At 38.6% G+C, this 13,015-nt stretch overlaps 1 protein-coding gene across 1 annotated transcript; it reads left to right on the top strand.

Moving 5' to 3' along the window:
* The first annotated feature begins 1,133 nt into the window (after positions 1-1,133).
* Positions 1,134-3,816, top strand: LOC147639284 (uncharacterized). Its single transcript, XM_086783081.1, has 2 exons — positions 1,134-2,065; positions 2,162-3,816. The coding sequence occupies exons 1-2, from the start codon at positions 1,222-1,224 to the stop codon at positions 3,757-3,759; spliced, it is 2,442 nt and encodes an 813-aa protein (XP_086639207.1). The 5' UTR covers positions 1,134-1,221; the 3' UTR covers positions 3,760-3,816.
* Positions 3,817-13,015: the final 9,199 nt, after the last annotated feature.

Here is a 13,015-nt window from a genome sequence, read left to right on the forward strand (position 1 = left end):
GTATTCTGGAATACAACTCAAGTGAAGAGAGAAGTTGTATTCCAGAATACAACTTGATGAAGATGTGTATTCTGGAATACAACTCAAGTGTAAAAAAAAGTTGTATTCCAGAAAACAGCTTATTGAAGCTCTGTATTCTAGAATACAACTCAAGTGTAGAGAGAAGTTGTATTCCAGTATACAACTTGCTGAAGCTGTGTATTCTGGAATACAACTCAAGTGCAGAAAGAAGTTGCATTCTAGAATACAGCTTGTTGAAACTGTGTATTCTGGAATACAGTCTCAAGTACAGAGAAGTTGTATTCTAGAATACAACTTGTTGAAATTGTGTATTCTGGAATACAATCTCAAGTACAGAGAAAAAATATATTTTTGAATACAGCTTGTAAAAGCTTCATATTCTGGAATACAACTCAAGTGTTGAGAGAAGCTGTATTCCAAAATACAACTTGTACAAGCAATGGATTCTGGAATACAATCTCAAAGTGCATAAGTGTTAAATTTTTAAAAATGTGACTTCAAGCTTTGTATTCTAGAATACAAACTACTTAATACACAAGAAACATGGCAACTTATCGATTTTTGTGTTGTATTCCAGAATACAACACAAGAATTAGCTTTTTAAAAAATGAAGTCATTATAATTTTTAAAAATTATTGATTAAATCTTTATTTTATAAAATATTATTTTTTCAACCTCTTTTTTTCTTAATTTACGTATGAAATCTTCGTTTTGGTATTTTTGTGTATTTAAAAGACAAACAATTCTTTCAAAAAAATACCTTTTTAAAAAAAGTCTATTTTTGAAATCACTTACCTCCTTAGATAATATTTTTGTTTTTCTTCTTAGCCATAATTTCCTCGTAGCAAACTTTGAACCAAATGACAATGAAAGAAAAATTCAAAATTGTAACAAATAACAAAGTAATCAAGAAAATGCATACCTTACAGAATTAAACTCAAGAAAAATGCTCCAAATTTAAAAAAATGCTCTTGTGGCTCTCTTAGCGGCAGACCCTTGGAATGTGTCTCTAAAAAGGACTTCCTCTCATCTTTTAAGTCCCATATTTTATAATAATTAATAAATTTTAATATTTATATTAATATTATTATTTTTGAATCTAAGCATTAAAAGTAAGTTATTTGGATTTGAGATTACACTCCACTTTGTAGCTTAGACCATTGTTTTTTAGAGAAACTTAGAGGTGTGAAGTTCCTAGTCATGGCAGGGCAACAAAAGTCTCTCTCAAGCTCATTTTGCTCTTTTCAAGTGCCTGTATCCGTACTCACTCCTAAAAGTCTGAGCCAATCTATCAGTGATGATGATGTTACAAGCCCACTATTTGCTAATTTATCAAATTCTGATACCGATGTTCCAGTTTCTCCATCATTAGTTCAGCCTATTCGTGTGGAGACAACCACTCCCTTGAGAAGAAAAGACAAGTTTTTGCATCGCAATGCATTGAGAGAGGCATGTAGGGTGTATTGTTGTAAAAAAAACTGCTTGAGGACACTTGGATTCAGAAAAATTAAGCAGGAACGTGAAAACTTCTTTGCTTTAAAACGTGCTCAACAAAATACAGCATTACATGGTTTTTTATTAAGGTCTGGAGAGAAGATAAAATATACAGTTTCTGGCACGATTGTGTGTCGAAAGTGTTTTTTTCAAGTGTTTTGTTTAAGCAATCAGCGGATGCAAAAGATCTTAAAGCAGTTGCAACGGGTGGAAGAAGATTCACGGTACTCATTTAGTACACGTGAGACTCCTCAGCTGTGTTTTCTCAAGAGCTGGATGGAACGATTTGTCACTTACAATGGTGAGCGCATGCCAAATTCAAAATTCACCCATTTGCCTGATAATTTTACAAAGGGAGAAGTTTACAACCTCTACGTGGAAACGTTGAAAGGAAGAAACATGTCATCTCTTTCATTTACTTCATTTCTTAGAGTTTGGAAACAATATTTTGCTGATGTGAAAATTCCCAAGAAAACTAGAATGGGGATTTGTCAAATTTGTGCAGAGCTCAAAGCCAAAAGAGATGTTGCAAAGACATTTGAAGAAAAAGGTATGTTTGATTTGTGTTTTTTGTACGTTTTAATTTATGAATGAGAATTCCAAGTGGTATAATTTAAACTAGCTTTACATTGTTTTGAGTTTTCAGGTCCTATTCTACAAGCACTTAAAGCTCATCGAGAACAACAAAGTACAGAGCGTCAAAAGCTAGCAAAGCATCGAAAGAAGTGCCTTGAGCAGAAAGAAATGTATTTGGGATTAGTCATAGATGGAATGGATCAAAAGAAGACATTGATACCCCATTTTATGCGTGCTCCAAAGAATTTGAAGGAAGAGAATTTCATACAACTACACGTTGTTGGAGCCCTCATCTTTAATGGCATCATGACGTCAAAAGTTTTTATAAACTTTCCAAATTTACACAACGACCCTAACTTGACCATCACCATAATTCAGAAAATAGTAAGTGAATGGCAAGGAGAATTACCTAGCACACTTTATGTGCAGCTAGATAATACGGCAAGGGAAAACAAAAATCAAATAGTGCTTGCTTATTTGAGTATGTTGGTGCAGCAGAAAGTTTTCAAAAAGGTCAAACTTGGATTTTTGTTGGTGGGTCACACTCATGATCAAATTGATCAGATGTTTAGTAGGTTTTCAGTCAAACTTGCTAGGAAAAGTGCATTTGACCTTCCAGAGGTGTGCATAATTCTTAAAGAAGCTTATGATCCTACGCCAGAAATTCATGTTTTGAAAGGCACCTATGATTTTAGAGAGTTTGCAACAGGTGGAGATTTTGCAAGCCCTGCATTCGCTCAGCTTAATGACCATAGTTTCCAACATCAATTCAAAATAAAAGAAAAAGAAGCTGAAACACGTTTGTGGTGTAAGAAGTACTCTAACTCAGAGGCATGGCATCCTCAGGATGGTTTGAAGTTTTTACTCAGTGTCCCAGAACGACAAATTCTTCAGGCAGCAAAAATGCTTTTGGCATCAAGCATTGAAGCAGCAAAAGCTCAAAAAGAAAAGCGACCCATCAATTATCAGCAATGTTTGATAGAAATTAAAGAGACCATACAATCAGCACATGTGTATTTTCCAGCTTGCTCACTTGGATGGTGGAATACATTTTTTCATGAGCAAGAAATCTTGATTGAGGAAGTTCAAAGCAATTCAAGATCACTGATAAATCTGGAGCCCTTTCTTTGGAGAGTACAAGAACTTGAAGACCGTGATGATAATATTCAAATGCCAAATCAACAAACAGAATTGCCTGAAGAATTGCAAACATTGGTGCATGGGGAGACTCGCGAAGCGTATGTTGGTGCTAGAAGGACTAGTCAACGACGACTGCAAGAGAAGGAAATGTGGGAAGGAAATATTGAGGAGCTCACTGTAGGTGCAATGATTGCAGTGTTAGCAACAGATGATGAAAGCGGATGTCCTTTTTGGTTGGCAAAGGTACTTAAAGTCCTTGAGGAAAATGGAAAAGTAAGCTCAATTGAGGTCCACTGGTACAAGGTCAATGGAGATGATGCATTATCAGGAAAATATTATCCAGAGATGATTCGAGTAAATAAAAAGGGAAAGAAAGCAAATCGTAGTCAACGTCGCGTGGATAGCCTAAGCATGGAGGATGTGGAAGTTCTTGTTTATGGTTTTACCTTGAAAAAGTCGGGTCATCTACGAGAACAAACCAAAAAAATTCTTCTGGAGAAAGTCAAAGATTTAACACGAGAGGCATAAGACCTCTCATTGTAACCAATTTTGTGGACATTATTATTTTATTGCAAATTGAGTATTTTTTTCTCAAAAAATGTGTGATTTTATGAGCAGCTCTATCATCTTTCAAAGTATTGAAGTGTAAAACTTGCACTTTTTAACAGTTTTTTTTTAGCTTTTTAGGAGCTCATACTCTTTTTAGTTTAAAAAATAGTGTTTTTTGAGATATTTTAGCATTTTCAAAAATGGGTTGTATTTTTGATGGTTTAGTTGTACTTTCAAATGGCTGGATGTTGAAGGTTAGTTTAGTCTCTTGACCCCGTTAGAAAATTCGTTAAATTCAAAAAGGTGGAACTGTCCGCATTTTTTGGGCATGGAAAATTTTCTCGGTTTCAGTTTTCGGAAGGACCACCAGCTTAGTCTCGTGCCCGAACATTCAAGGCCAAGGCCCCGAGTGGGAAACCCTGCCCGCGCAAGAGGGAGCTGCTTCCACTGCCAACAAGCAAGAATCCGCGGTGCGTAGAGGGGGTAGTGGGATCTCACACTTTATGTGAAAAAGATAAATAAAGGGATCATGCTATTAGTCATTTATGTGGATGAATTGATTATTACTGGTAATAGGTAATGCTGACATACATGATGTCAGGAGGCTTTTGAAGCAAAAATTTGAGATGAAGTATTTTGGGTGATGGCTTGGACATGTTTTCCAAGTATGGTATGACAGGCTATAAGCATATTTCAGTGCCATTGGAGCAAAACACAAATCTTTCCATAGGTACATGTTAGTTTTTGGAGGACCCACTACGTACAGGTGCATAGTGTGTAGCTTGATATACATGACCATTACTAGGCCAGACTTGAGCTATGATATTGGACTTGTGAGTCAGTTAATGCAAGCCCTATTGAGATATCGAGCTCAACTAGTGCTATGGTGGACATTGATGACCCGCCTAGACCCGCCTAGGTGATAGCTTTTGCACTTATGTCACTAGACCGGTTGGTGAGATTATGGTCAATATACTGCCAGTGGGATGACAAGCTGTGTGACAGCCACTTTGGACTATGTACTAAACTTTTGCAGCCAAAATCGCGTTTCGAGCACATCTCGGTCTCTATTTTGTCAGTGCAAGGTATTTTGGCAGTTTTGGTTGAGAACTTCCTCTGGTTGAAATCTGGTTATTGCAGTGCAGCAATGCATTTTGGGAGTGCAAATAGTGTTTGCACATGTATTTCTGACATTTGGTGTATGTACATTTACTTTGGCCATATCTGGTGAGCTATAGGTTGTGCTTAAAGTACCACTGCAGCAATCACAGAAGATATTGTTGTGTTACAGGATATTGTTGTGTTACAGGTTACATACAAAAATTGTATGTTGCTGATTTTTTTATTGTTGTGTAGGAAAACATGTCTAGTAACAAAATCAATCAGAGTGTTGGTGAGAAGATGGACAAGAACAACTTTCATGCCTAGAAGTTTAGAATGACCAATTTCCTTATGGGTAAATGATTTTGGGACTAACTAGAAGGAGATAATGAGGAGCCTCCTGCGTTGTCCTAAAGAGAAGCCACTCTAGCAGACATAAAGGCATTCAAGGATTGGAACCAGGGTGCAAGGAAAGTCATGTATTGGCTTTCAATTAGTGTCAGACACGATGATAGGACACATACAGGATGCCAATACATGACACGATGATAGGACACATACAGGATGCCAACACTCCAGAAGTTGCATGGCAGAATCTGGTGCAGATGTTCCAGACCAACACAGATAAGGAAATTATAGCTAAAGTAAGAGCTGCATACTGTGGAAAAGAAAAGCATGTCAATCAATGAGTATGCCTTAAAAATCAAGGGAATTTTTGAATCCCTTGGGTCCATCAATGTATCAGTGGAAGATGATGATGGGTGAGGAATGGGCTTGGCAAAGAGTACAAGCCATTCAAGACCTCCATTGTAGTCAGGGAGAATATTCCCAACTTTCGAGACTTTGTGTCCATGTTGATCATAGAAGAAAAGGCTTTAGGTGAGGACTCTTCTTCACAAAGCAAGGCTTTAGGTGAGGACTCTTCTTCACAAAGCAAAAACACATCAGAGCAAGCCTCCTTCACAAAGCAAGAACACATCAAAGGAGGCCTTCTACTCTAATTCATGTTGATCATAGAAGAAAAGGCTTTAGGTGAGGACTCTTCTTCACAAAGCAAGAACACATCAGAGCAAGCCTCCTTCACAAAGCAAGAACACATCAAAGGAGGCCTTCTACTCTAATTCAGGTAGAGGCAGAGGTCATGGTCGAGGCCAAGGTGGTGGTGGCTAACAAGGAAATTAGAATTCTAGACAACAGTCCAATGATTCATAGAAACAATCATACACAAGTGGAAGAGGCTAGTCTAGAGGCAGGGGGAGCCAAAGAGGCCAAGGTGGTTGGCAAAGAAATCAGAATCACTCTATGCAAATAGCATAGAGTGTTATTATTGTGGCAAACCAGGGCACATGGCAAAGGACTGATATAAAAAGAAGAATGACATTAAAAGTAGAAAGTTGCAAGGTAACTATGCATCATCTAGTAAACATGGAGGTGATGACAGAAGTGAGCAGTTGCTTGTGATGCCGCACATGATCAGTTCCATAACAAGAGATGTGTCAAGATCTCAAGATACATGGTATGTGGATTCTAGTGCCTCTAACCACATGACTAGTCATGCTGAGTTATTTAGAGACATGCAAAAAATGAAAAAACTAGGCTATGTAGAAACATGTGATGATACTGCGCATCCCATTGTGTATGTTGGTAAAGTTCCATTGTTTATGTAGGATAGCAAAATGAAGTACTTGGTAGATGTACTTCATGTTCCAAATATTACAAAGGACCTAAGTACTTGGTAGATGTACTTCATGTTCCAAACATTACAAACCTCGTTTTTGTTGGACAGATGATTGAGCAGGGTTTGCAAGTAAGGTTTAATCTTAAGAATATTTTGTCCAAGACTTCAAACATCAGTGTCGCTTGGTTGCAAAGGGTAACAGAAATGGCAGGATGTTTACTTTGGATGTGAACATGCCTAAAGTAAAGGCAGTCATGTTTGCACATGGAATATGGGTCATTGCAGATATTGACATATGGCACAAGTGAATGTAGATATTGACATATGGCACAAGTGCATTGGTCATGTGAATGTACAGTGAGACGGCTCAAGTCTATGCAGGCCCAAAACATTGTTGTTTGCAGGTTTGCCAAAGTTTAAAGTTGATGATATGCACAAAGTATGTGAAGCATGCCAGCTTGGTAAGCAAGACAAACATGCTTTCCCACATGAAAAGCATGTCAATGCAAGGTCATTAGATGTCATACATTCAGATGTATGGGGACCGACCAAGATTGTAACAATTGCAAGTTGCAGGTACTATGTTACATTCATTGATGACCACACTAGGAAAGTGTGGTTTAATTCATGAAGGAGTGTTTGCTCACTTTCAAAGATTTAAAGCGTTGGTCGAGAAGGAAAAAGGCATGAAAATAAAATGTCTGAGATTAAATGGTGGGGGAGAATATTTCTCAATGAGTTCAGCGATTTCCTAAGGAATTATGGAATCAAGAGACAATTTACATGCAGGTACACTCCACAACAGAATGTTGTTGCAGAAAGAAAAAACAAGCACGTTACAGAAGTGGCACGTACCTTGATGGCTTAAAATAATATGCCACATTATTTTTGGCTAGAAGCAGTCGTAACTCCTGTGTACATTATAAATAAGAAACCCACTACAGTTGTTCATGGTATGACGCTTGAACAAATGTTTACAGACATAAGACCGGATGTGTCTTGAAAGTGTTTGGGTGTATTGCATATGTGCATGTTCCTGATGAAGTGAGAACAAGTTGGATCTAAAGGTAGAGAAACGCATCTTTATTGGTTATGCTATGGTGCAGAAAGGTTATAGATGTTATAACCCTACCACTCGGTCGTGAGATGCAAGTAAGCAAAGTTATTATCTTTGATGAGATGAATAGTTGGTGTACACCAACAGTGCATGCAATAAAAGATGTAGATGTAAGAAGTGATGATGTTGTACCACATGTAGAGCAGCAACCACAAGTGCTTAGGGGACCAAGAGAGTCCTCTAGCAATGGATCCAATGTTAGCCCATGGTCAGGCAGATTGAGGGTAGATGTAGGTACACATGTATCATTCAAAGGGAAGAAAAAGGTAGATTAGCCTTTTGTGCTTGATCTGTCAAACAGGTCAGTCATATGTTCCTGATCTTTAGTAGGGCATTCATATGTGCGTGATCTGTCAGCAGGGTACTCATATGTGGATGGTGACTCTAGTGGATTTGAACAGAGCATTAATGAGGAGCTTGGCATCCCAACTATGTTTACTCCTGGTGGTGTAAGGAGAACAAGGGCTATTTTGAGGAGGATAACTGGCAATGATCCAGGTATACACAGGTCTACAAGGGTTAGGTACCATGTTGATAGGTTGTGATATGATGGATATACATCCCATCATTATGCTTACATGGTTAAAGCAATACAGGAATTGGAGCCCACTTGTTTTTGTTGAGATTCAAGCTCGATATCAGCTTGTGCCAGTTGCACTATGTACTGGCATGTTAGGTAGTAACATGTTAGGTAGTAACATGTGTGAGACATAAATGACCGCATCTAGCTGGTCATCGTGTGTGGACATTAGCTAGGGTTAGCAGTGTGTGGACACAACACATGTAGTGTGTTGTAGATCATGGATTATGGCTTTATGCATTGTGTGAGAAGGGAGATGACTTCCCTCTATGGTTAGGGTTTGCATAATACATTAGGGTTTGCTCTTGTGTGTGTGTCTCCTCTCCCTCTACCTGTTTTTCATCATGGTATCAGAGCCTAGTACTCTCTATTAGGATTTATGAGTGAGTGAGAGAAGAGGGAGAAGAACCTGTGAAGCTGTGAAGCTTGGAGCACACCAATTTTCATCAAATCTGAGAGCTTAGCCTACTGGGTAAGGACTTCTAAACATCCTTGAGCGGATTGCAGGTGCAAAAACACAAACAACACCAGATTTGAGTTGCCCAAAGCAAAGAAAAATTCTATTTTGCAAGCTCTCCATTGAAGCTTGAGTGTGGTGAATGTATGAGGAAAATGGTTGCAAATCTGTCAAAGAATCATGTATCTAGCAAATTGGAATGTATTGGCAACTCATGTGCAAGCCCTACATTGAATTTGGAGCAAAGTTGATGCATATTAGTGAGTGGAAATTCACTGTTTTGAAGCCCTCACAAAAAACAGAGAAGAGTTGTCCATTGTGGATAAAATTGGAGCTGGTTTTTTGCAAAAATCACTACATTGATTGATTGGGTACATGCCTAGGAGTGTTGGGAATCTACTTATGCTTTCAATAGCCATTATAAACTTGTCAAATCACCCCTACAGAGGCGGCGCAGACAGAATTGAAGAAATAGAGCAGAATTTTCAATTCCATGCTAGGTGGAGGCCAAATTCTACTTTTGTGATTGATTAAACCCAAAATTTGCTTAGAACTTTAGTGATACACATACTTGAGAAGGTTGCTATGTGGTTGGTTGAAGCAATTATGTTTTTTGGAGCTGATTATGAGCTGATTAAATAGGCTATCTATAGTGATTAATGAAATAGAGGGTCATTAATCGGCTAATTACTCTCTCAACTTAAACAATTGGACTAATTCCTTTTACATGGAGTTAGTAGACATCATTGCTAAGCTAATGAATGCCTGGTATCTCAATTTGGAAAAGAATCAAAGGAATTAGAGCACTTTTACTACTACTGGTTTTTCTTGGTTTTTCTCAAAACAGAGAAGGGGATTTGATAATTTTGGTATGTACGCACCTTGGTTGGTGTTGATATGCAACATTGAGATTGTATAGGTGTCAATGCAAGTTATTCACACTTTATTGAACCACTACATTGCAATTTGAAGCCTTGGAAAGCGCGCCAAAATAGGGTACTTTGGATTGTGTGTGTGCCAGTTCAATTTGAATGCAATCAGAGTGAATTTGTACATTAACAGTGAAGTTTGTTGAGTACTTTGGAGTATCTGGAACACTTATTAGAGTGTGGTTGAGCTGAGAAAGGCTTATTTATAGAATTGGACGTGTGCGGAAGGTGCATTTGCATTGAGCAAATACGTCAGATAACCCAGTACAGATTGTGGGTGAGAAGTTGGATAGAAAGAACTTCCAAGCATGGAAGTACAGGATTAAAAGCTTTCTGAAGGGAAAAGGATTTTGGAACCTTGTTATAGGTGTGGAGCTAGAGCCAAGAAACTACCCCGACAACCTACACAACAACAAGTTGTAGCTCATAAGAGAGAGCATACAAAGTTTTGCATTACTTGTCTATATGTATCTCGGATGCTATACTCATACATATACATGATGCTGAGAATACCAAGGATGCATAGGATACATTAGTAAAGCTGTTTAATACATACTAGTGCTCATAAGTCTCTATTGAAACAACAGATTCATAATGTGAAGCAAAAATAAAGGAGTATTCATGATTATGTACAAGAGATAAAGAAGTATGCAGATGCATTGGCAACTATCAATGCCCTCATGCCTGATGATGATCTGGTAGTAGACATTGCCTTGGCATGGTCTTGGAAAGGAGTACAAGTCTTTTGATTCATCTATTTTTGTTCGGAGTACAGGTTTACCAGAAGGCATATGAAGCCAATGGATGTGAAAGGCTATGTGGAGACAGGAGATGATTCCCAACATGCTATCATACATGTTGGAAGTGTACCATTGGTGATGCACAATGGTGAAACAAAGTCTATGGTGGCAGATGTCTTGTATGTGCCTTCTATTACAAAAAGTTTGGCCTCAGTTGGTCAAATGGTGGAGTAGGGTTTACAGGTTCATTTCAACGAGCATGGTTGCTTCGTTGAGGATTTCAAAAATGGATGTAGAGTCATTGCCAAAGGCAAGAAAGAAGGCAGGTTATTTAAGTTGGATGCTGGGATTCCTGAGTTGAAATCAGCCATGTTCTCTAAAAGGTGAAATGTGGTATAGGACATTGACATGTGGCATAGAAGGATTGGACATGTGAACATACAAAGATTAAAGAACATGCAGGCAAGAGGCATTATTAGTGGGCTGCCTAGATTCAAGTATGATGGGAATATGCATGTCTGTGATGCTTGTCAGTTTGGAAAGCAAGCAAGGTTGCCATTTCCTAAAGAAGGCAACATGAGTAGTAGGCCACTTGAGATAGTTCATAGTGATGTATGGGGTCCTGCACAAAAACCCATCCATAAAGGCAGCTTGTATTATGTGACATTCATTGATGATTTCAGTAGAATGACTTGGGTTTACTTTCTCAGAGAGAAAAGTGAAGTATTGGGAAAGTTTATGGACTTCAAAGCTTTTGCAGAGAAGCAATATGGATCTTGGATAAAATGTTTGAGGACAGATGGAGGTGGTGAATACACCTCACATGCTTTTGAGAATTTCTTGAGAAAGCATGGCATAAGAAGGCAGTTAACTTACAGGTACATACCTCAGCAAAATGGTGTTAATGAGAGGAAAAATAGAGTCCTTTGTGATGTGGCCAGGGCAATGCTCAATGAAAAGAGCATGCCAAACTATTATTGGGCAAAAGCGTGTGCCTCAATGGTTTATGTACTTAATAAGACACCCACAGCAGCCATACATGGAAGTACACCAGAGATGCGTCTTACAAGTTTTAGGCCAGACATTGGACACCTCAAAGTGTTTGGTAGCATAGCTTATGTGCATGTGCTAGACGAGAGAAGGAGAAAGTTGGATCCTAAGGAAGAAAAGTGTATTTTTTTTGGGTATGCACAGGATCGCAAGGCATATAAATGTTACAATCCACAAACTAGGCAAGTGGTTATCTCATGAGATGTGGTGTTTGATGAACTTGCTAGTTGGTACAAGGCAAAGGATGAGGGTGTCCTTGATTGTGTTGATGCTGATGTTCATGTGAACTTGCCACAAGAAAGTTCTATTTCTATGTTTGGGCGGCCAGCACAGTTTGAGAGTAGCACTATATGTCCATGGTCAGACGCTTGAGACATGAGAGTGTGAGCACTAGGAGTAGTGCTATGGATAAAGGGAAAAATAAGGTTGAAGGAATTGGCATTACAGGTTATGAGTCGTCAAGTTCACAAAGTTTGGATGAGGAACTTGGCATACCAGTTTTACGCACACCAGGTGCAAGGCAGGATAGATATGTGTCTCCACATGCTAGAGCGACAGGTGTTCAGAGTGATCTGCATGCATTGCGGAGATCCAAAAGGGTCAAGTATCCAGTTGTTGACAGGTTGACATATCGTGACTTTGTTGCTATGCATTACGCATATATGACCTCTTTGGTGAAGCATGTGGAGCCTAGATGCTATACATAAGCTATTGGGAAGCATGTATGAGAGAAGGAAATGGATGTTGAGATGGAAGCATTGGTTCATAATGAAACTTGGGATTTGGTTGCCTTACCACAAGGCAAAAATGTCATTGGTTGCAAATGGGTTTATAAGGTGATGCAAATCAGATGGTTCCATTGAGCGCCATAAAGCGCGGTTGGTAGCTAAGCGTTATGCACAAACCCAAGGCTTGGACTATGATGAAACATTTAGTCCAGTTGCAAAGATGGGAACAGTGAGAGCAGTCATTGCTATGGCTGCAACAAATGGTTAGGAAATGCATCAAATGGATGTGAAAAATGCATTTCTAAATGGTGATTTACAAGAGGAAGTTTATATGGCACAGCCAAAAGGATATGTACACCCGAGGTACCCCACTCATGTATGTAGATTAAAGAAAGCATTATATGGTTTAAAGCAAGCACCTCATGCTTGGAGTGATAAGATAAGCCGATATCTTATCTCCCTTGGATTTCAGGTTTCTTCAGAGCAGATTCTTCACTCTATGTGAAGAAAACAGATCATGGGATTATCTTACTTGTCATCTATGTGGATGACTTGATTGTCACATCATGCTACAGATGTTATGCATGTCAAGAAGGCATTGAGTGGGCAGTTTGATATGAAAGACTTGGGTTAATTGAGATATTTTCTTGGGATTGAAGTGATCAAAGACCATGCAGGGACATGGTTAGTCCAACGCCAATATGCATTGGATATGTTGACAAAATATGGGATGACAGGGTGCCAATGAGTACACCTTTGGAGCAGAATGTGAAGCTGCAGGTTAATTTTGGTGAAGAGTTGGATGATCCATCTATGTATAGAAAGATGGTTGGCAGTCTTATTTACATGACTATC

The sequence above is a fragment of the Cibotium barometz genome, chromosome 4 (genome assembly GCF_041138505.1).
Source record: "Cibotium barometz isolate CiBa-2024 chromosome 4, ASM4113850v1, whole genome shotgun sequence".
Classification (NCBI taxonomy): Eukaryota; Viridiplantae; Streptophyta; class Polypodiopsida; order Cyatheales; family Cibotiaceae; genus Cibotium; species Cibotium barometz.